At 56.1% G+C, this 23,894-nt stretch overlaps 1 protein-coding gene across 1 annotated transcript in view; it reads right to left on the reverse strand.

The window, feature by feature from the left end:
* Positions 1-23,894, reverse strand: part of Scube1 (signal peptide, CUB domain and EGF like domain containing 1) — a 100,110-nt gene that overhangs the window by 65,696 nt on the left and 10,520 nt on the right. Inside the window, exon 2 of the mRNA XM_069999858.1 lies at positions 20,012-20,140. Within this exon, the coding sequence (XP_069855959.1) occupies positions 20,012-20,140 (129 nt within the window). The remainder of the gene's footprint in view (positions 1-20,011; positions 20,141-23,894) is intronic.

A 23,894-nucleotide genomic window follows, 5' to 3' on the forward strand; every position in this document is an offset into this window, starting at 1 on the left:
GGTGGTACCTCACAGTGGTACTCTGTGGCAGTACCAATGGTTTTTTGCCTGGTGATACTGTGCAGTGGTACTCCGGTACCTCCAGTCCATGCTATGTTGTACTATACAGTGGTATTGTGCAGTGTACTCAAGGCAGTATTTCATGGAGGTGCTGCGAAGTGCCACTTCTGGGTGCTGTCCTAGGAAGGTGTTTTGCAGTGGCAATCCACGGCCATACTCTACAGCCACACTTCAGAGGTACTCTGTGGTACTCAGTGGCCCTTCTACAGAGCAGTCCAGAGAAGGGGCCAGTGATGGTGGTTGCTCGCCAGGTGCCCAGCAGCGGTCTAAGCACGCTACTTATCTTAACTCCTTTAGTCCTTGCCTCAACTCACCAGAGCCAGGAACTGGCCCGTCTTTAGATGAGGAATCCGAGGGACAGGGACACAAGGCCACTTGTCCAATGTCCCATATGCATTAAGCATCAGAGGCAGAAATCAAACCTGGAAGACTGACTCCCACACTTGAGCCCCTTCCCCCAGAAGCACAGTGCAGCCCGCCCTCCCTCCCTTTCCCCCTCTCCCCAAGCAGCCTTGCCAACCACAATCCGCCATTCCCTCCTTTCTCAAGTTTACAGCGAGCCACGTGAGACCCAGGGGGAGGCTGGACGCCGGGGCAGGCTGTGCCACCCCAAGGCCCTAGGCCCTGCAGATTGATTTCAAAAGCCCAGAGGGTGGGAGGGTTTGAAAAGGCCCTGACCTCTGGCTTCCAGGACAGCCAGGGATCACTGCCAGGAGGTCTTTCCCACTCCCTGGGAGGGACGGGCCTCGGGGCGGACACTCACTTCTGACCAGAGGCTGCTGGCACAAAGGCGAGTAGCTGGCTGAAAAGAGTCTTTATGGAGTTCTGGTCCTGAACGGAACAGCATGTTTCAATTACTGAAGTCATAACCCCCTACTCCGTCGGTTTGTTTAATGAAAGAAGGGCTTCTTAAACCTTAATGTTCCATGGCTGTATTGTCATTTTAATAGGCAAATATATAAAACCACAAAGGCAATGAGAGCTACTGGCTGCCTCCAGCCAGTGCCCGCCTCTCCATGTTCGCACACGCACACGTGTGCGGGCACACACACACTTTGCTGCTGAGAAATTCCATCCGGTTCTTTTGAACACAGACATCTTTTATTCTTGGTACTAAAAGGATGAGAAGAGGTGGAGGTGAGCACAGCGACCTGTGCTGACTGGCCGGCAGAGCTGTCAGCTGGGCCCTATTTAGGCTCAGGGCCAGCAGACTGCTTTACCACCCAGGAGATCGCGGCTGCCTTTGAGGCCCACAGCGCGGCGCGGCCTTATTCTCTGGCAGGCTCAAATGTCAGCTGAGTGGCAGTTGGAGCAGGGAGGTAGGGCTCTGAACTCCAAAAGCCACCAGTGGTGACAGTTCCAATGGAAAGGTGACTCTTGCTGACAGGAGCTCAGGGAGAGGGCAGCCTTCCTCCCCAGCCTTGCTGGTGGCTCCCTGTGGTCACCTCTGTGGAGGGACCCCAAGGTTCAGCAAGTGGCCGCACCCCCCCACATACTCCTCCAGCTTGGGCTGCTAGGTTTCCTGTGTCCCCATCCTCAGCACCACAAAGCCAGCATCCCCGGGAGCTCACCACAGGCCACAGCTTATGTGGCACATGGGTCTACTGACTGGTGCCATCCAAGACCCCGGCTCAGAAGAAGGGGAGTGGGGAGGCGAGGTAGCCTGAGCAAAGTCACAGTAAGGCAGGACTGACATCCTAGGCCTGGCTCCAGTGCTTCGGCCTGCAGCCTCCTTCTAAGCTGACTGTGCCACAAGGAAGTTCAAACTAATGTCATAAACAACCCTGTCTGTCTGTGAACTTGAATCTGGGGGTCAACTTGTGCTCCTGTCTATCAAGTCCCAGGCGTGGCTGTTCCTGAGAGCCTGGAGTGTGACTCAGTTTCTCTACTAGGATTAGTCCCATCTCTGGCCCAGCAAGATCTGAGAGGCACCTGTGCCCAGGTCCTGGCACACACCTGACCACGCGGCAGGTCCGAGGCCCTGCGGTCGGTTATGATCTCTCTTCCATGGCCGACACTCTGCTCTGGGCCTGGGCCTCTCCAGCAGGAGTGAAGGCTCAATTGTAGGACAGACAGGACAGACAGACCCCGCCATGCCAGCATCACAGGGCAGAAATGCTTTCACCCAATGCCACCCATGTGTGACCAAGCAGAGGCCTGGCCCGGCTCTTACCTCACGGAGGGAGGGCGAGGAAGCGAAGGGCAGCTGCCAGACGCGGAGGCCTGGCCGGGTGGCTGGGCCTGTGGGACAGAGCTGTTTACACTAGCGGGAACAATGGCTCTCCAACACTGATGAATAATTTGAAACAAATGCAAGGCCGTGTAAACATTTCTTTCCCTCACTCCCCAGTGATAAAGCCCCAGATTAAGCCGGCGGGAGGGGGGTGTCCCTCGTCACCCTTTCTCCATGGGGTCCAAACACAAGCCTCGCTCGCGCCCTTCCTGGGAAGCCGGGGCCCACGCACACCTTCTGCTCCCAAACAGGCTGCAGAGCAGGCAGCTGGACCGCGGGCTTGGAGGGGTGACTGTCCCCACAGCCGGGGGAGACCGGCTTGCCTAGCAGGGCACCGCGGTCCCTCAGAAGAGGGCAGAGCCCCCACCATGTACACCCCATCCTGAGCAGTACCTCCACAGCACCCAGGGCCAGGCCCCTCAAGTTCTGCCCTGCCCGGGGGCTCATGAGCGGCGCCAGGCCCACATCCAGGAAGAGCCCGGGAGGTCAGGGATTGCAGGCGGTCCACCGGGCAGTGGTTCTGGAGCACCGGGAGATAAGCTCCTTACGCCCACTCGTGGACCCACAGCACGCTCCCACACCCGGAGGTGAGCGCAGAGCGGCGGGGCACACGACTCTCATCCCCGTTCACGCCCATCAGGCCGTGGCTTGGGGTTCACACGCACTTACTAACTGTACATGGCACCCCTTGGGATGGGGCTCCTTGGTTCAGAGCCCCACATCTCTCTGAAGATGTCGGACGCAGGAAAGGCTCACACACCCGCCCTGGCTACGCGTTTGTTCTCCCAAACCCAGGGCTTTGCCCTCCTTTGTGTCTCCTCCCAGGGCTAGCAGCACCCAGGCCCAGCACCCAGTCCCCCCAGTCCCTAGGCCAGGACGCATTTGTTCCCCCTTTCTTCCTCTGTGTGGAGCACAGGGCCTGGCCGTCATGTCTCTGCTCTGCGTGCGGTTAGGCCTGCCTCTCCTCACGGCTGACCCCAGTCGAGGAGTGGCTGCGTGGGGTGTCCCCGCATGGGTGGATGCCCCCAGAGAGGCCCCGGCCAGGGCCCTACCAACTGCTCACCTCCTCTGCCACTCACCAGCGGCTCCACTTCTGCTATTCTGAGCACAGCCCAGTGCTCACCCCTGTCCACTTCTGGAGCAGACCACCAACACCCAAGGCCCACTCAAGTGAACACAGCCAGTTCAGTCCCTGCCCGGGCCACTGGGTAAAGCTTCACACCAGCACACAGGCATGGGAGGCTTTCTGGAGGAGATGGGGGCAGAGGGGCTGCTAGGAGATTGGCAACCCAAGGGTAGAAGAGGAGAGGGAAGGAGGAGGAGGAGGAACAGCAGCAGCTCAGAAGGCAGGGAGGCAGGGCAGGGTGGGGCAGAGGCGCAGTGCCGCGGGCTCTTCTAGCAGGAGAAGGGCTCTGAAAACCTCCGGGGAACGTGGCTGTGGGGGGAGTGGGCCCGGGGGCCCGGGGAGGAGGTGAGTGGAGCGAGGCTCCAGCGCAGCTCTGTGGCCTGTGATCCCACAGGACTCCTGAAAACATGGGCCCTGCCTGGCCACCCACCAGTCTGGCTAGCAGGGCAGCAGTCGCTGGGGGAGGGCACCACCGAGCCAAGGCCAGGGAGGGCCCAGGGGCCGGCTTCCACGCTTGACAGTCCAGACTCCCCCAGGAGCTGGGGAGGGGGGCGCATTTGGGACCCAGCCGCTGGTCCATCTTTCTGTGTGACCATGGCCAAAACGCAATGGAGCTGCAGGGCAGACTCTAGAGGATGGCCTCACAGCCGGCCCAGAGCTGCGGGGAACGGTGCAGCGCAGACCCCAAGGCCCACGGGGTGCCAGGCGGGGAGGCCTCTCATGCACAAATGCACCATTAGCTGTGTCTCCACACCTGAGGGAGCCCCTAATTCTTTGGGTGCCAGGCAGGCAAGAAAGGGAGCAGAAGAGGAAGCCAAGCCTTGGCTTGCGGGGTTAGAGACCCCTCAGTGGGAGACAGACAGGGGTGTGAGGTCTGGGAGGGACAAAGGGGCCTGCTCTTCCTGGAGTCTGCACCAGCCAATGGTTGCTGGCGTGGGAGGGATGGGGGCAGGCAGAAGCCAGTGCCATGGAAGGCCTAAACACCTAGGGCAAGATGCCCCCCAGGAGCACCGTGTCCCCGAACTACTGTCGGCTCTCTCTCTCCCACCCAGTCACCCAGGCCATTGACTTTTCCTTACCACCTCATTCTTTTATCTCCCCAGCTCTTCCAACACAGCCCCAGCTTGGACCTGAGTATTGTCCCTTCTTCCAGCCTCTCCAGAGCCCCTTTGCAAAGGGCAGAGGTCATGGAGGACTCTAGTTCCAACAGGACATAGCACTTGAGTACTACCAGTACCCTGGAGGCCTGTGTGCAGCCGCCCCCGGCACACAGGCCTGGTACTGGGCCAGGGCAGGCAGCCCTCAGTAGCAGCTCCTGCCCATCTCTGCCTTGTGGGCTCCCTCCTCATGGGCAGGAGCCACTGCGCGCCCGCCCAGCCCCCGGGGATGGTGCTGGGCCTGGCCCTACGGACTGCGGTAGACGCGGCTCTCCTTGCAGGGGTGTCTCTGTAGGCCCCCGCCGGCGGACTGGAGGCCAACAAACCCAGGGAAGGCCGGGCCCCTGCAGGCGGGGCTGTGGTTTGCTCCTGAGGTCTGCTGTTTGGCCCAAGGTGCTAATGTTTGTTTTTATTAATAGCTGGCAGTTTGTTCTCCTTTGGACTGAGAATCCAGGTTTGCAGTTATTTATAACATAAAAAAAAAAAAAGCTTCTGGATCCAGCTTTGGTTGCTTTGTTTCCCATGAACATTCCATGATTTGAAACAGAGATGTGGTGTTCTGCTCGGACCCCACCCGTCCTTCCGTGGCTGAAGGGAACCCACTGGGTGTCAGGCCTCACGCTGGCTCCGCGTCTCAGCTCCCAGCAGGGGTGGGAGCAGAGGCGGAGGCTGGGCCTGACCTCCACCACTGAGAGCTGACACCTGGTCCCAACACTGGGCCCGGCCTCCCGTGCTCCCCTCTGAAGGGCGGCTGAGGCAGAAAAGCCTCTTGGCTATCGAGTGGCTCTGGCAAAATTGCATTTGATGAGTTAAGTGTAAATAAATAAGAACCAGATGGATTTGATTTAGGGTAAAATACACACGGGTCTTAGAGCCTGGGGCCTGAGCTCGGCCAGATCCAGAACTCTCCAGAGCTGTCAAGAGCCCTGGCATGGCAGGCAGGAACTCTGCTCGGGTCTCTGAGGACTGGTCTGCTTCCTGCTCCGGGCATCCGCTGAGCCCTGCGCTGGGGATCTTGATTCTCTGGCAGATCTCGGTCTAAGCCCAGTGATGGGAGGAAAGGGACAGGTGGGGTCAGTTTTCCCATGTGGACTCCTGAGCTGGCCCAGGAGGGGGCTGGGCCCTGTCCTAGTGGCAGGACTTTCCAGGCTGCCCCCGCCGCTCAGGAGCCTTCTGACCCCGGCTCTGCTCTCCAGTTCCCCACTGCTGCATCTCCAAGGATGGGCAGTGGGAGGGGGGAGTTGCTGATAAGCTCAGCCCGTTAGCCACATCTCCTGCAGACAGTCTGGGGGGGTGTCACCCCGTAACCACCACCTGTGGGACCTGGCAGGCTTCTACAAGCCACACCAAATGGGGTACAGGATGCATGACCTTGGGTAGGCAACTGCACAGCCTGCGGCCTGGCTTTGCTTCTCTGTAACAACATAGAGGTGTTTTTTTCTTTGGAGAGGGGGTCAAAGAGATTAGCACAGTGCCCAGCACACGCCAGCCCCCAACAGCCCTGAGCCAGGTCAGACGCTGTGGGGATGCTCGGGCGTGGAACAGTGACACAAACTACGTTACAAGGGGCACACAGCTCGGCAGATCTGCTTACTCTGAACGTTTCACAGAGCTAGAAGTACAGCATCTTTGTCCTGTGTGGCCAGCCACTTGGCTTCCCCAGGGCGTGACACCTGCACGCGTCCTCTGTGTTGTGCTAGGCACAGCATTCCACAGTGCACACACCACGTTTTATTAGCCATTCACCAGCCGACAGACACTCTGGTTGTTTCTATTTAGGGGCTATTTAGGATAGTGCTGCGACTATCTACAGGAGTGGCATTGTTATGTAAGACTGTAACTGTACATCTACCTCTTGAAGGGGCGACCCCACTCTTCTCCACAGGCCACACCCCCTGAGCCCTCCCACCAGCCAAGCCTGAGTTCCCAGCTCCCCGCCTCCATACCCATCTACCCTCCATACTACACTGCTGATTCCTGCGCTGTCTCGCTGGCCAACCATGAAGTCGTGAAGAAATCTCTCATCACGGCTTTCACGTGCATCGCCCCAGCTGCTAATAACACGCAGCATCTTCTCACATGGTTAATGACCCTTCTGGCAGTTTCCTTACAGAAGCATGTGTTCACATCCTTTGCCCATTCTCCATCTGCCTAGATGAAGAATTCCAGCTACTAGACCCACCCTTCTCCGGCCACACTGCAAACTGACAGAAACAAGCGGTGTGTAGGGGTGGGGCGAAGGCAGTTGGCCAGGTTCCTGTTGAGCTCCATTTTCTTCCACATGCCACTCCAGGAGACCCTGCGCTCCCGCGGCCTCACCGGCTGCTTAGGTGCCAGTGTGCCCAAACCTCCAGCCCCCTTCTCCACCAACCTCAACCCAGACAATGCCAGAGCCGTGCGTACACCTGCATATTCAACAGACAGGCCCATCTACCAGGCCCAGGCTGACCCCTCACTTGACCCCCCCCCACCCCAACCACGGAAGGGCAGAACAAAACCCAGCCTCAGTCGCTCGGCCTGGGCACCAGGAAGTTGTCTCAGGACAGCTCCACCCCTGCAGCAGATGCCCCTTGCCAGCTCCACCTGTTCCTTAAGCCCCAAGTTCAAGGCCACCTCTCCTGGATGGCTGGCCAACCCCCATTTGCCCAGGCCTCCATCACTGCTCCCACCTCTCCAGCAGCCTCTCTGCATCTCCCTTAGCGCTGCCATTCCAGGTCACGCTTCTCCACGTGGAACCTCAGGACGGGACCATAAACAAGCACGCACGTTCCTGGCCGCCCAGGCCCCTGGGAACAGCTCTGGCTGTGTGCCGGCCAGCCTCACTTGCATTGCCCACTCCAGTCCAGCTGCGCCCCTCTGCTCCCGAGACAATGGCCCCATCTCCTTTTCGGGGCCTTACGCTTGTTCCCCAGCCTGCAATGTTGTCCCCTCGCACCAGCCCTCCGCTGAACAGTCACTTCTCTGGGGATGCTTCCCTGGCCACCAATCCACCTGCCCTGCCTTCTTCAGAGCGCATTCCAGCCCCCCGGTGTTCTCTGTGATTGCTTCTCAGAGTCTTTGAGAGCAGCGGCTGTGTGTCTTGAGCATCCTGGACCCCAGGGTGGGAGACAGTGCCTGGGGCACCTGATTGTGTCTGTGGGCCCAGAGCCTGCATGGGGTGGCATACTGGCCTGACGAGCCAGGTCCCAGGCTGCACACGGATCTGGACAGGGATCGGCTGCGGGGGGGGGGGGGGGACAGCCCCAGGCACCAGCCAGGGATGCTGCTCTTCCTCCACAGCTGAGTGAGTGCGCTGCCTGAAGCGGCCCCGGGCCCAGAGGGAAGCCCTGAGGTTATCACACCTGGCAGAGAAAAGCTATGCTCACCTGACCCAGCCTGTGGCTTTGGCTAGGAGGGAACCTGGACATGGTGTGCCCATGGCTGACCCGTGGGGGCCAGCCGGTGGAGAGGAGAAGATGGAAGGCGGGATGATAAGAGAGTCGCTGCTAGCCTGCAGCTCTGTGGCCGTGGTGCTGGGCGCTCAGTGGACGAGCAGGTTCATGCTCATGTGAGAGGTAGCCTTCAGGGGATGTGTGTGTGTGGGGGGGCCCTCGTTGACAGGACAGCGTTTCAGGAGTGGCTGGAGTGGGGAAGGGTCTCGGGTCGGTGGGGGCCTCGTGCGGGCTGTCCCTTCCACCTGGCAGCCCTCGCGCTGCCAGCCGCCTGCCCACGTCCCCACTTGAACGTGGCTGCCGGGCAGGATGGAGACGGCCGGGCTCCACCCCACGGCCGACGGTACAGCTGCGACTGTGATCCTGGCCGGACATCTGTGGGAGGCACTGGAGTATTTAAAACTTGCTTTTGATGAGGATCGGAATGGAGGACTGGAGGGGGGTAGCGGGGAAGAGGCAAAGCAAACAAACAGGCCGTGGAAGCAGAGCTGCTGCAAGGAGAGGGAGCAGCGGAGGCCCAGCTGGCTGTGACTACCTCCAGGGCAGCCTCTTAAGAAAGGCTCCGGAACCGCGCAGGGCCCAGGCGCTGCAGTGACCCCCGTGTTGACACGGGCTGACACAGGTCCTCTAGCTGGCTGGTCCGGCCTGACCTCAATCAAGTGGGCCGGCGGAGTCCCCTCCGCTCTGTCTGGCCTCAATTCTTCTCAGGGAGACGGGGTACATTTTCTCCCACCTTACCCGGCTGTGGAGGGCAGGGCGGGGCCCCTCCCTTATCGGGCTGACCTGCACTGGTAGAGCCCTCCTTCCCTCCTGCCCCCCTCCCTTGCACCGCCCTCTGGGGTGGGCGCTGTCACCCTATGAGTGAGGCCCACACACCCAGGCCTGTGCCAGTCCCTCATCAGACCCCTCACTGCCCACCCGCCGCCCGTGCATCCCGGGCGCAGGACAGCTGCACTCTGTGTGGAGAGTCCAGGGACACGTTGGGTGGTAGTGACCCTTTCCATGGGGGATGCAGATAGCCAGAAGGGAGATTCTGAGGGGTGACTGAATGCCCACTTCTCCGCTCACTGTGGAGCTGGGCTGACCCTCACACCCCGTGTCCGTCCACACAGGCCTAGAGACCCTTTTCTCACTTGCCCTTCTCCAGAGACATGCCACGCTGTGTATTCATCTCCTCCCCAAGCATGGGTGGCACCCTGGGCAGAGACAGGCCTCTGTCCAGGCCCTGGCCAAGCAGCATCTGGCCCACCTGACTCCTGATGGGCTGTGGAGCCCAGGGTGCCCCCCCCCACACATGGGCGTGCCGGGGCCTGTGCTACCGCCGTGGTACAGTTAGTTCCCCCTGGGCATCTCAGCTGTGCCAGGCGCAGAGTCATGGCAGTGATGGCTCCCACCAGGCACCCACTGGCCGCCGGCTCCCAACATCCTGGACTGTGATTACAATCTGTCGTCTCCACCACACAATTGTGTGGCAACGCTGAACTGAGTTCTGATGGACTATGGGGGGAGCATCCAAACACCACGGCCATCATGATAACCACAATTATGTCTGTGCGCAGACGATACTGCCAGGACATGCGGATGCAGAAACTGTCATCTGCAGGGCGGCCTCGCACACGGCTGCCCAGGCCCGCCAGGGAGAGGGCTTCCAGTAGAGCTCTGATGGGGAGGAGAGGCCGGGAGCAAGCAGAAGGAAAGGTCAATCTGGTGTGGCAGGGGACCTATCACAGGCGGGCCCTGGGGTGAGGAAGCTAGACTCCCCGACCGACCACATCCCCAGAGACCCCACTCAAGAGCCTGAGACCTTGGTAGCCAGCAGATGAGCTCTTGGGGGGTATGAGGGTAAACCGGCCTGTGGGGCAGGGTATTCACAGTCAAGGCAGTACCTGGAAGGTTATGAAAGACCTTGGACCCACAGCCATCTAACCGCTGGCTTTCCACACCCGAGGGGTCACCCAGGAGCAGCTCGGCCCTGCCAGCCGTCTATTTCTGCCGCCCGGGGTTGGCAGGAGGTGGGTGATGAGGACGGGTGCTGAACCAGGCCAACGATGGGCTTGGCTCACAGCCACTAGAAACAGCAGGGACCCGTCCAGCGGGGCCGGGCAGGTGAGCCCTGAGATTGTCCGGGCTGAGCTCCTATGCCACTGGGACCCGCAGCAGTGCTGGGCAGAGGGAGACTCAGCTGGAGCCTCTGGGGCACCTCATTTGCTGCCAATGCCCATTTTTAGGTACACGGCGTGGTCTCTGGTATGGTCGTATGTTTTGGTGGTGAGGTATTTTTAAAGAGGATTCACAAGACACTTACTTCTTGTTTCTTCCTCAGAGGTCTAACCCAGCCCTTGGCACAGGCACGGCCAGGGAGAAGGCCGAGATGCTGTTTATGGGTTTGTGTTCTCTGCCCTGGGACAGAGCGGGACTTCTTCCCGAAGCCACCCAGTCAAGAGCTTTCCAAAGGTGGGGCTGGCTCTGGCCAGGCGACGGGAGATTTCACCCCAGGGGGCAGGAGGCAGCTGAGACCATTAACGAACCTTCCCCTCAGACGCAAGCGTCCAGCCAAGGGGAGAGGCAGCAGAGGGGGCAGACTCCTGGTGCCTCCCACGGACCGCGGGGCCTCCAAACAGACCGCCCATGGCATTCCAGGACCTCCTTCCGGTCCCTTGGCAAGGTGAAGGAGAGTAGAGGGCTGGCACAAATGCCCAGCTAGGAAGGGAGCTGAGAGTCAAGGCCCAGACGCCTGATTCCTCAAGGCCATGTTCTCCCTGTCTAGAGCAGAGACTGGAAGAGCTGGAGCTGGGGTTCACAGCCAGCTCAGGGGGCTGCTAGGAGATAGGGCCACTCAGCGTGGCACGCGCCAGCCCTGTCCTGCTGTGGCGTGTGCACTCACCACGGTTGATCGTGGTCCTCCAGATGGTTAGAATCTAGTCTTCTGCCCCTTACCTAGCTGCCTAGCATCTCTCTGCCATACCCGCGCCTCTGTAGGTTGCAGGATCAAGAGCTAAGTAAGCTCGGAGCTCAGCCCAATAGGCATTCCCAAGGAAATAGGCAGGTCCTCTTGCAGCCCCAGCCAGAGAGAAGCCCAGAAAGGGACCAGGGCTGACCCCCAGCCACGGCCTAGCGGTCATCCAAATAGGACGGTGAACAGGAGGCTGGGGGGGGTGACTCCAGGGTGGGCGCAGGGGAGTGGAGAGCAAGAGGCGATGGCTAGGGCACCCAAGCTGTTTCTAATGCTGGTGACTAGAGCCCAGAAAGATGAGGGGAGAGGTGGCCAGGGACGCTGCCTCGGTGGGTGAGGACACAGAAGCGAGCTCCGTCACTGTTCCTGAGGCCAGATCAAATGGACCCCAGGCTTCCAAGGCCCAGGATGCCATGGGAGCAGCAGCCACCCTGGGGGCCCTGAGCTGTGTGCCTCTGTCTGGGCTCGAAGGAAAAGCGTTCTGCTGCCATCCGGGCAGAACCTCACAACATCTGCGAACCTCTAGCAGATTCTCACTCCCTTGATGGTGCATGACGTGGAGAGGGAGGTCTGAAGCAGCAGAAAGTTCCCCAGCAAGTTAGTGGCCCCACTGTCCAGTTTTGAGCTGGCCCTGGGCTGAAAGTGTGGAGAACCACTAGCTCCCCACAAGTAGCAAGAACCTGGGGTGCGAACTGGCCCCCTCTCCACACTCTGCGGAGGACCTTGCCGCACTGTCAGCTATGTAGGGGCAAGAAGGAAGCTCATTTGCAAAGACACAGTATTGCCCAACGAGTTTCCTTTTCTCAGGCCAACAAATACCATCCCATCAGCAGTTGAAGAAGGCCTGATGGCAGATCCTGCAGCTAGCGTGTCTAGGTCACCTGATTATGGACCGCGGCGGGGAGGAGGGTGGGTGGGAGGTGAGTACGAGCGAGGGAGGAGGCGGAACTCTCCTCAGTTTACCTTAGAAACACTGGTGTTTACAGAGTGGGGCTATGACTGTCCAAAGCTGTTTAGTTTTACATTAAAATGGTCAGCATTTTTCCCTGAGCGAAGAAATGCACTGGAGCTGTGGAAGTATGAAGACAAATAAACAGAGGCAACTGGAGCCCTCAGGACGGGTTCAAGGGAGCACCACGTGATCTCCAGCTGTCCTCCCCGTGGGGCCGGGTCAGCTCTTTCATCACACCCGCTCCGGCCTCCGCGGTGCCCACCAGGAGCATCTGGCATCCCGGACAACGTCCTGTCCAGGAACAGCAGGAACCCCCAGCTGCCCTCCTCACCCTCCTCCTCCTCCTTCCCACCTGGAAGCCTCCAGCGTCACCTGCACTCATCCCCCACTGGGTCCTGACAGGCGGGCTGTCCCCACTGCAGACACAGATCTGGGACGCCATGTGTCCCAGGTCACAGATGGGGCTGGGAACTCTGCAGTCATGTGACACCACGCCAGTCTGCCCCGAGGTCTGTGGGTGGCGGTTCACCTGGGCCCACGAGGAGCAAGCGCTTCTGGCATGGGCCTCGAGTTCACCCAGGGCTCGGGCTCCTCCTCTGAGTCTCACCCACTTTCTTTAAGACATGCTCAGACTTGTGTGCAAGGAAGAACTGGTAATTAGACAATCCTAGCTGTGGAGCCGGCACTGTGTGTGTGCTTTATGGAAGCTCATCTCATCCCTGGAAAACCAGGGCTGCCGTCGGCCCCGCCTGGCCGCATAAGCCCAGAGAAACAATGCCACGCACCGCTGTTCACGTCCAGTTATGGACACCCAAAGCAAGGCACAGGGTGAGAGCTCATGAGATCTCTCATGAAACCAATGGCTGTCCAGGTCTCTGGCTTTCAAAGCCAGCTGGAAGCTGTCCGCTGAACTTATCTGTCACCCCCATTTGGACAGCCATTCCCCGCCTCAACGGAGCTCAGCCAAGATCACTCGAGTCCTGCATCTCCACAAACTTCCACACATGTGCGCCTCCTGCCAGTGCCCCCTCCCCCGCCCCCGCCAATCACCACTCCTGCAGAGCCACGCAGACTCTGCAGCCAGAGCCACGCAGACTCTGCAGCCAGAGCCACGCAGACTCTGCAGCCAGAGCCCTGGCCGTCAGCCATGGAGGACTCTCGCTGCTGTCTCCATCACCTCCACCGATGCCACCCCACACCAAGCCATCTACACCCTGGCCCAGACCACAGTCCTGGTCCCTGCTTGAGCCCTTCTGGCAGCAGGAATTCTTGATCAAAATGTCAATCAAAACAACATGGATTCCTGGTTAAAATGTCCCATGGCTTCTAGAAGTTTGAAGGTGCTCCACAGCCTGCTTCTGCGGCCTATCCCGTCCCTTTCCATCACTCCCACCCGAGATCTGCCCCCCCCCCCCCGCTTGCTCCCCTCAGGGCCACACGCATATCTCTTTCTTCCTGGACAGGGGATTTCCACAACATCTTCAAATGGCACTCAGCCTCCTTGCTGAGGCCGATTCCTTTGCCTTTTCCCCGAAGGGCCAGCTGACGGGGAAGGTCATAGGCACCTCTGTGTGTGTGTGTGTGTGTGTGTGTGTGTGTGTGTGTGTGTGTGTGTGTGTACTTGTGCATGCACACTACTGGGGGTTGAACTCAGAATGCTACGCAAGCATTTAACCTACACCTTCAGCCCTTTTGTTTTGAGACAACTTTCTAGCTTGGCCTGGACTGGCTTCAGATGTGCCATTCTCCTGCTCATCTGGTGCCAGGCCCCGCCACCCTGTGTGGCTGGGGAATGTGCCCACTGAAGCTAGACTATAAAACTTTCACACACTTGAGCTTGCTCTGTCGGCCCCCGTCCCCATGCGGTGAGGAGGCTCCCACGGGCCCGTGTAGAAAGACCAAACAGAAAAGCCATCCACAAGTATTCTGGCCACCAGCCAACAGCAACCACTAGCTATGAGCCAGGAAGCTTCCAGATGGCTTTGGCTCCCAGGCCTCAGGTCGTCTCCAGTTTCATGCCGTCTAGCTGAGGGCAGACACCTTGGAACACACCGCAGCCATCCCTGTCAGGGCACTTGTGCTGCTCAGGGGACTGAACTCCCCTGGCTGAATTCCGCGCCGCGTGTTCATCGTCTGCCTGCCCTCACCACGCAGGTTCACGCACATGGACGCGCTGAGCTTCCCTACTCTGCAAAGCTCAAGCACACAGTCTCTGGGTAAACAAATGGTGGATTACTAAGTAGAGGGTGCTAAGAGAGCGCTTCCTACCTCCCCTCAGGGTGGTGGCAATTCCTGAGGGCTCCTCTCTAATTCATCTTTTTCTCTTCCCCAGCCTGTGGGCTGGGAGCTCTTCTCAGGTGACAAATCCTTTAATTTGCTCAGTCTACAAATACTGACTTAAACACTCAGGACCTACCTGATACTGCCTGAGACTCTAGAGGGCCACAGAGAGTGAACCACACAGTGTGGCCCCAGAAGACCCCCAAGCAATGGGAGGCTTGCGCTGTGTCTTAAACAATTAGCAGGACTCAAGTCCACACTGGCCGGGAGGTGGAAGGCAGCCTTGAGGTGAACTGGGGCAGTGTAGTGGCCCCTTGTCTTGGAGCAGGCCTCCGTCAGCCTGACCTGGCCAACACTAGGATTTCTGAATGCACAGGGACAGGGTGTGGGCCTAACAGTCTCAGACAGGAGCTCCTCCCCGAATCCACAGCCACCCCCCGCCCCCCCAGAGCCGGTGCTGTCCTAGGCACAGGATGAGGAGGGATGGGGGGAAGAGGGGAGCAGACTCAAACACTTGAACAGCAAAATCACAGGCCTGGGGTCCCATCCTAGTTCTATTTCTTTCTGGCTACTGGGATTTGGTTCTACTTAGTGGCCGTGACCAATCATTTTTCTTCCCTCAGCCTCAGTTTCCTTACTTACAAAAAAAAAAAAAAAAAAGATGGGAGGATCTGACAACACACAGACTCCCCCTTCATGGACTTTCCAAGCACAAGGCCCAGGCAAATGGTAAGTACTCAAGACACGCTCATGAGAAAAGGGTGTCTGGTTAATTCATCATTTCTTCTGCTGAACCTGGCTAAGGAGGGAGGCAAGCCCGGGATTCAAACTGTGAGCAACTTGAGAAACACATTTTTCAGTAAGTCAAGGTAAAGACGGAGGCGGGCGAAGACATCTGGCTGAGTGAACTAATGGCTCTGGGGTAAGAGGAGCCGTACCCTGTGGAGACGGGGAAAATTACCCGCTGCTGGTTTTAATTTAAGACAGAAAAAAAAAATCTTATTCTATTAGCCCAGATAGTGCTCTGTTGTCCGATTGCGTGGAGTTTGGAATAATATTTTTCAAACAGAACTACTGCTATTTCAAGTAATTACACAGCTAAAAGCAGCCATTTGGGGTCGAGCGAGATCGCATCATGGTTTGATTTCTCTCAATTCCCTCTGGTGTCATTTTCTGTTACATTTGAGGAATTCCTCAATAAAGATGTCAAATAGAGAGAAGGTTTCACTCCCCAGAGGACGGACCTGGCCGCCCTCCAGGACATTCCCACAAGAAAGTAGCCTCACTGACTTAGACGAGAAAGAGTTCAACTGTGAACACCCAGGCGAGAAAAGGAGCCTCCGGACCTCAGCCTCACGGTTTGCAGCAGACTCGAAGCCTTCCCAAACTACTTCTGTCTACGGTGATCGGGCTTTTGCCTTGGCATCCGTCCCTGAGGAATCCAATAGTGGCTCCGAGAGGCCAAAACTCTTGACTCAGAGGTCTGAAGACCAAACGACATCCAGGCCTTCCCGCCCCGCCTCCCCACTGCACAGACAGGGGCCTCTGGGACTTCTGGGGAGGGGGGGCGCGGTGAGAGGACATTCGGCAGCTCATTCAGCCTTCCTTCACAGCCACCTAACACACACCTCCTGGAGGGCTCCATGCTGGACGCTTCATCAGTGGCCAGTAGCCCTCTGGCCAAGGCCCCTAGCAATGAGCCATGGGGAATGGTGGGGATCATGGCAGACGGCCCAGTGCAGCACCCTCTAGCACTGCCCTCGGATATGATCAGGCCAGGCTTGACCTCATGCTCGGGGGTCCCAGCTCTGCCACAGCCCCCGCTCTGGAGTATGGAGTTTTTGGCGTCATGGCTGCTAGGGCAGCTGCTCCAGGGTGGACGGTCAGAGCTCCCCATTCAGTTGAGGGAGAGGGGGGGCTCACTATAGAGCAATGCAGGCGTGGCACAAAAGGGCAACCAGCACTGGAATGGTGGGTTCAAGTCTAGCCTCCCGCCCGGGTCGGCAGGAAGGAATCTCTCTGTATTCCAGGCTCAGAAGGAAGTGTCGCCATTCCTGTGGCACACAGAGCTGCACGGGCTCCTCTCGGGCCCCACCCCTGTTCCCTGGTCCCCACGGTGTCCAGGGCAAGCAGCAGCCAGGCTGGAATGGGCCATTTGCCCGTGACACCCTCTAACCTGTAAGTGTTGACCAGCCGTCTGGCGATAGTAATAAGAAAGAGATCCACGCATATGGGCGGGCAGGGCTACCAGCCCGGAACCTCCACCACATCAGGACAGAGAGGTTGCCATTTCTCCTGCGTTTTAATCAGCACTCTGGCCCTCTGCGGCCACTATCACTGAGGGTCCCCTCGCTGGGGAGAGGAGGGAAGCTGGCGCACACTCTGAGCCTCAGCAGCCAGGCCTTGAGCTAGACTCTTGAGGTGCCAGACCAGCTTGTTCTCAGGCTGTGTTTGTCCGGCCGGCCCAGGCCAGACTCCGACGTCCTGATACTGTGCATGGCAGCTCACTGGTGGACAAGGGGCTCTCAAAGCTCAGTTGACCAGCCTGGGGTCATACAGTGAGTCTAAGTTGAAGCCCCAGCTGGAGCCAAGATCTGACTTCTCTGAGCTGGAGTTTGGTCTTGAGAAAGAAAAAGATCCAACAAAAAAGTCAGTGGGATAACTACTTACTAATAGAAATAATAAAGAAATTACAGCCAGTGGAAGGATGTGCCCTGAGCTGCAAGCAGAGGTGCAGTGGAGAGCCTTCTTCGGGCTGGGGATGGGCACACTGGAGCTTCCTGACGGGTGATCATGGGGAAGGACAGGGGGTTGACATTCATCAGCCTAGAAGAACCCACTGGGCACAAGACCACTGAAACTGAGACCCACACAGACCCACTGTGAGTCCAGAGGTGTGGGAGGGGCCTCTGCGGTAGCGGAAGCAAGGGTTTGCCCGACAAGCGGTCCTGCCTGGGTAACAGCAGAGCTGGCTGCAGAGCTCTGTGCATCAGACCTGGCCCTGGCCTTGCAGACGCCTGAGACATTCTGTTCGGTGCTGGCCTCTGCTATGTATGATGTCACCAAACTCACAAGGGCCCTCTTAAACAAGGATGACACTTTCCATCTTAGAGTGGAGGAAGTGGGCTCAACAAGGTGAAAGACCTGACTGGAGTGGCACTATTCATAAATGAAGGGTCATGATTTGCTCCCCCCCCCCCCGCCTGCCCCAATGGCAGTGCCATAGGTCTGTCCTCCAGGCCAGAGTGACGCTGCCTGCTGCTCCGAGGATGTCACACAGGGACAGTGAACTATGCCTCCCCCAACGCCCAATCCCCGAGACACCCTCTTTGCCACAACTGGGTGCAGCGTTGCATCTGGGCGGATTACACGAGATAACTCTTGGTTAATACTTAACCTGGTGCGTGCCACAGCAAAAGTTGTCCTGTCCCTGGTTCCACAGTTCTACCCCCGGCTTCTTCCCCCCATATCCTTCCCATCCTCCCTTACCGCCCCCTAGACTTGAGAAGCCACCCGCCCCTCTCCACACAGGCTGTGACCTGACCCAGCCAGCCTCCCCCGCCTCTGGTGAGTCTGCTCAGGGCTTCTTTCTCCTCTTTGAAGGCCCCACGTCTCCCCGGCGTCTTCCCCCACCCTTCCCCAGCGAGGCATATAGCTTTTTGCAGGCCCTTCTGGGCTTCAGTAACTCGCCGTCCAGACCTCTGTTTTGGCACTCGTTTGGAGTGTAATTACATGGTCACAGATCTGTTTCCCATAACAAGATCATGTGAGACCCAATGTGCATTAAACAAAACCAGGAGGAGCTGAGTCCCACAGGCTAGTAGGAGGCAAAGGTAAGAGCACACAGGGTGCTGGGCCAGCAGCCCTTACCCCACAAGCCAGCTGGTGCGCTAAATGTCAGCTTGATCCCTTTATGAGGGAAGTACTGCATGGAAAGTCATTAAAAAAAAAAAAAGAGAAATCTCTGGACTCATTGGTTCCACTTGTGGCAAGCAATCCTAAAGGAACACTCGAGAAAGCCGGAAAAGAAAACATTTTAGGTCCAGAATCACCTCTGGATACTGAGGCACAAACAAAAAAAATCCAGGCTCATGCCTGGAATCCTACTCAGGAGGCTGAGATCTGGGGACTATCGTTCAAAGCCAGCCCGGGCAGGAAAGTCTATGAGACTCTTATCTCCAATAAACTACCCCTAAAAGCCAGAAATGGAGCTGTGGTTCAAGTGGTAGAGCACTAGCCTTGAGTGAAGTAGCTCAGGGACAGCCCTCAGACCCTGAGTTCAAACCCCAGGACTGGCATGTGCGGTCTGCCGTGTGATGTCAATTCTCTTGTTACAGATCTCAAACCACCTCTTATAGGTTGAACGATGTCCTTCAAAAACTGAAGGTCTAACCATGCCCTTCCCCCAGTTCTTGTGACTTTGTTTAGAAATCTTACCCTGAGAAAATGAGGGAGGGGGGTAACACTGTTCAAAAAGAAATGTACTCATTACCTTAATTATGCAACTGTAACCCCTCTGTACAGCACCTTTACAATAAAATTTTAAAAAGAGAGAAGAGCAGGAAAAAAAAAGAAATATGACTCCATCACGTGATCTGGTTAAGATGAGATGGTTATGGCGGCTCTGAGCCAATATGACTGGTATCCTTATAACAAGGGAAACCTGGACGTGAACCAACACACATAGAGCTGGGGCAGCACAGACACATGGGCAAACCCTCTGTAAACCAAGGGATTTCTAAAGTGACCAGGAACTAGGAGAGGGGCCTGGGTTAGATGTTTAGCTCACAGCCCTAGATGAAGCCAGCCATCTCAGTGCACAAGTAGGTCAGATCTAGTTTCTTGTTTAAGCCACCCACTGTGCTGTGTGCACAGGTCCTGAACTCAGGATCTCTTGCTTTCCTAGCTCTACCACACCTCAGCCACACCCTTAGCCCTAAGATACCCAGTTGTTACTTTATTATGATACCCCTAAGAAACTCACAAAGGTCATTAGCAACTTATCAGCTGGTTGGCAAGCAGGTGGTAACAGGGACCACATAAAAATACCTGCGATACACATGACATAAAAGAGAAAAAGTGCAAAACCAGCTGACCAGCTGAGCACACTGTTATAAGAGAACACCTGGACCCAGAAAGAACACAGGACACAGAAGAGCAGTTCTCCAGTGTTTTCCAATGTTCCTCTACTCTTCTGTGGTTTCCCAATTTTATCCGGCAGAAGTGCTCTATGGATACACATTTTACACAACTGGTTTAAAACTGTTCTTGAACCTCAGGAATTTGGAGGCATACAAGATTATGGGCTATTCTGTGTCCCCTCAAAATGCCTATGTCGAAGGAATTCAATCCCCGGTACCTCCAAGTGTGACTATATTTGGAGACAAGGCCTTCAAGAGAAAATCAAATTAAAAATAGAATTGCAAGGTTGGGCTCTACTCCAATAATCTGACTGGTTTTCTCCTAAGAAGAGATTAGGGCACCAGACACATGCGTACACAAAGGGAAGACATGAAGACACCACCAGCAGGCCACCCTCCGCACGCTAAGAGCAGCTCCGAGGAAGCACAAACAGCCATACCTGGACGCTGGGCTGTCAGCCTCCGGAACAGCGAGGAAATAAAAATCCCCGGTGTTTACGCCACCCCGTCTACAGTATTTTGTTATCACAGCCTGAGCAAGCTAATTCAAGGAGCAGAAGGAGGTAAGCTTTCCCATAGGCCCTAGAGGCATCAGCTAGAGCTAAACACCAGGCAGGCTGCGCCCAGGGCGGGCGCCCGGGGGCGGGCGCCTGGGGGCGGGCGCGGCCACACACTCACCCAGGCAGTTGTGTCCATCGTGTGCCAGCATGAAGCCGTCAAAGCAGGTGCACCTGTAGTTTCCTGGGATGTTGATACAGTCGTGGACGCAGCCGCCATTGTAGTAGTCATTCTCACACTCATCAATGTCTGCAAGGTGAGACACAAGAGGGTCAGACAGAGGCCCTGGAGTCCCCTTTCCCAACACTGCACACTGCCAGCACCTTGTGGCGACGGTGACCCCACGGGCATTTAATAAAGTCTTTCTGAGGGGTGAGGACTTAGGGGTTATAAAAACAAAGATCCTGAATCTGCAGCCAGGCTTACCACCAGTCTACAGAACAAAGCCATGGTGTGTGTGTGTGTGTGTGTGTGTGTGTGTGTGTGTGTGTGTGTGTGTGTGTGTGTGTGTGTGTGTGTGTGTGTGTGTGTGTGTGTGTGTGTGTGTGTGTGCGCGCGCGCGTGTGCATGTGTACAGGGCCATGGTGTATGTGTGAATGTATGTGTGTATGTGTGCATGTAGGTGTGTACAAGGCCATGGTGTGTATGTATGTGTACGTGAGCGCATCGTATGCGTATGTATGTGTATGTGTGTGCGTGCATGTGTGTGTTACCTTCTCATTCCTGACACAGGTTATCATGAAAGGCTCACACCTGGCTCTGTCTCTCTGTAAAGCTTCAACCCTGCCGATGTGTGGGGTCCCTGTCAATGGCCCCTGAAAATCATCTCTCCTGAAGCTGAAGAGCAGAACACCCAATCTGCCTATCATCAAAAGGTGATGATGTAGTGTGAAGGCCAAGCCCACCCATCCCACCCAGAAGAGTTGCCTTCGTGGCAGGAGCTGCAGCCTGAGTGAGTGTCAGCTGTCCCAGCGTTCTTGTCACAACACAGGCTTCTGTCTCGCAAACAATGGCCAATAGCCTTGGTAAAGGTCAGTCTTTTCTTTTGTCCTTTTTTGCTGTTTTAAGTCTTTTTCAGCATTTCCCAGCCAGGGTCAAAGGGCTATCAGTTCCGAAGTTCCAGGCAGAAGAGGAGGAACATTGCAGCACAGGACTGGGACCAGCGTGTTGAACATTTGGTCCCTGACCCGATGGCTCGACAGCAAGTCATTACCTCTTCTTCGAGGTGGCTTTGGAGTACAGAGAGACCCTTTTGGCCATGACCTGAGACACCAGCTCTAAACACTCCCCAGGTTCTTGGGTGACCTCCACAGGCCCCAAGATGCTCGCTGGGAGGAGGGAGCCGGAAGTGCTGCAAGGCAGAACCAGAAGTATGGGCCTGGAAGTGATTCTCAGGAGATGACAGAAGGAACCGGCAAGCTCGTGCAAGAAGGGATTTGAGGCCCAGTTCAACCTGCTGAAGCAGGTGTCCAGCCAGCCTCCCAAAAGGCCAGAAGAGTCCGGAGGTGGGCTGGAGCCCGCTCAGCGGGCTGTGCTACTGCAGGAGGCCCCTGGCTGTGTGTTCTCATGTTGGTGCAGGGGAAAGAGTTAGCTGCAGTGAGGGGAATCTAGGGCCAGCCTGGAAAACACCGGTGTCTCGGGAGGTACTGACCGAGCTGCTTCCTGTGGTGGTAACCAAGCACCGCCCTGATGCCTGCCTGCCGGAGACCTCCCAGAGCAGCGAGGATAACTTCTATGAAAGCGGACGCAATGATGACAGAGCACAGGGTCTGGGCTGTGTGGTCCTCTTTCCAGGCTTACCCAGCCAGCAGCAATGAGAGAACAGAGGCTCCAAGGAAGGGCCCAAGGGACAAGGGGCTCTGCTACACTGCCTGCAGTGGCCATCTTCATGGGGAGGGAGGGGGGAGCTGGCTTGATTTCTGCTTCTAATCATCTTTCTTACATTGGTCATTTTAAATCGCCTTAAAGGAGCCTGTAAGGCTTTAGGTTTATCGAAAGCATGTATTGTCTATAAAGAGTGAGGGCTGGGTGCGGATGGCTCACATCTGTAAGCCTACTTATTATTCAGGAGGCTGAGATCTGAGGATTGAGGTTTGAATCCAACCCAGGAAGAAAAGCCTGTGAGACTCTTGTCTCCAATTAACAACCAACCAACCAAACAAACAAACAAAAAACAGAAGTAGGGCCATGGCTCAAGTGGAAGAGTGCTAACCTTGACTAAAAAAGAAGCCGGGGACAGCACCTAGGCCTTGAGTTCAAACCCCAGGACTGGCTCAAAGGGGAAAAAAAAAACCCAGAAGGACACTGACTGCTTCCCAGTCTCCACTGGCAGCTCGGACCTCTCGTCAGGGTCAGGTATGACCATTTCACCAGCTCGCCGAAGCAATGCAGCCCACCCTTACATCCCTCCAGAGCACCTCCCTGGGCTTCCCAGCATGTGAATGCTGCTCTCCTCCCACCCTGTCAGCATCTGCCCAGCTCAGCAGGGTGACTGTAACAAGGCTGTAGGCGGCCCTGGAGTCCCTGATTTCCAGGCCTGTCACATAAGGACACCTCTTGTGAGTTAGCCTTGCAGTCCCCCGCACCCCCTACAATTTCCTCTTTCCTTCCCTCAGAGCAAGTGGCTGTCAGGAAGCCAGCCTGGTCCCAACCCTAACCCAAACTGCACATGCCTCCAGTGCTCTTGCGCTGTCTCTCCCCGTGTGTTTCTCTCTCTCTCTGTCTGTCTGTCTCTTTTCTCTCACCTCAGGAGGGAGCACACTAGTACGTATACCTGCAATACACACAGGCCCTTTCACTACTCTGAATAGGCATTTTAATCCATTTTATGACTGAGTAAACTAAAGTGCAAAGAGGTTCTGTAACTGCTCAGTAAGTGGTAGGTCAAGGATCAGAACAAAGGCCTTTCAATCTATGAAGCCCATGTCTTTTCTCCTAAGCTACCATGTCCATCACATACCAGCAATTGGGAAAATGCTTTTTCCATGTCATTTCATCTTTAGAAAACCCTGTCCAGTCATCTGAATGCCTGTCCTTCTGTCCCTCCACATCCTCCTCTTCCATCCTTCTACAAAATGTGTGCTTGTCCATCTGCCCAACAACCAGCCAGCCACCACGGATCCACTTACCAAGACAACCATCTATCCCCATTATCCACTCATCTACCTAGCCCATCCACCCAAGCACTCACCCAACTCATCTACTCATCTATTTATGCTAAAATATATCTATTTATGCTAAAACATCTGGTCAGCTGGGCATCTTTCCATATATTCAATCACTTCTGCAGCTACCAATTTATCCAGGCAAGTATCTGTGTATTCATCCATGCATACACCTATCTAAATATTCACTCTTCTATTAATCTAAAAATGCACCCACACATCTACCCATCCATCCTTCCAAATACCTAACCATCCATCCATATATTCAATGATTCAAATTCTCACCATTCTATTAAATCTTACATGCTACACACACACACACACACACACACACACACACACACACACACACACACACAGATCCAAACACCTGCCTACTTACCTACATATACCACATTCAAACATTCATCCATCTATTGATCCAAACTTGTATTCACCCACTCATCTATTCCTTCAAACATCATCAAGCCAAACAGCTTAAAATACAGGCACAATAATATTTTCCAAAAAAAAAATGTTAGGACAGAGGAAAAGAAATGAGGGTGGGTGATAAACTGGTGACAGTATGGGGACACATTCGGTAAGTCCATGATGACGATAAAAGGTAGGCTACAATTTTGGTTGGGTTTCTTAGAAGCTAAAGCAAAGCAAGCAACAGAACCAATTACAGACAGAGGTACCATAGCCATCCATGCAATTCCAGCTGCTGCTTCAGTGATGTGAAGATCTGTAGGTCCCTAAGTCTCCCAAGAGGGGACAACCTCTTTCCCCCAGGAGGGAAACTGAGTGCCTCAGTTGCCTGGCAACCTTCTAACTTATGCTTACTGTCTGGGTGAGAT

Source organism: Dipodomys merriami, unplaced genomic scaffold (assembly GCF_024711535.1).
Source record: "Dipodomys merriami isolate MVZ:Mamm:240054 unplaced genomic scaffold, mDipMer1.0.p SCAF_55, whole genome shotgun sequence".
NCBI lineage: Eukaryota > Metazoa > Chordata > Mammalia > Rodentia > Heteromyidae > Dipodomys > Dipodomys merriami.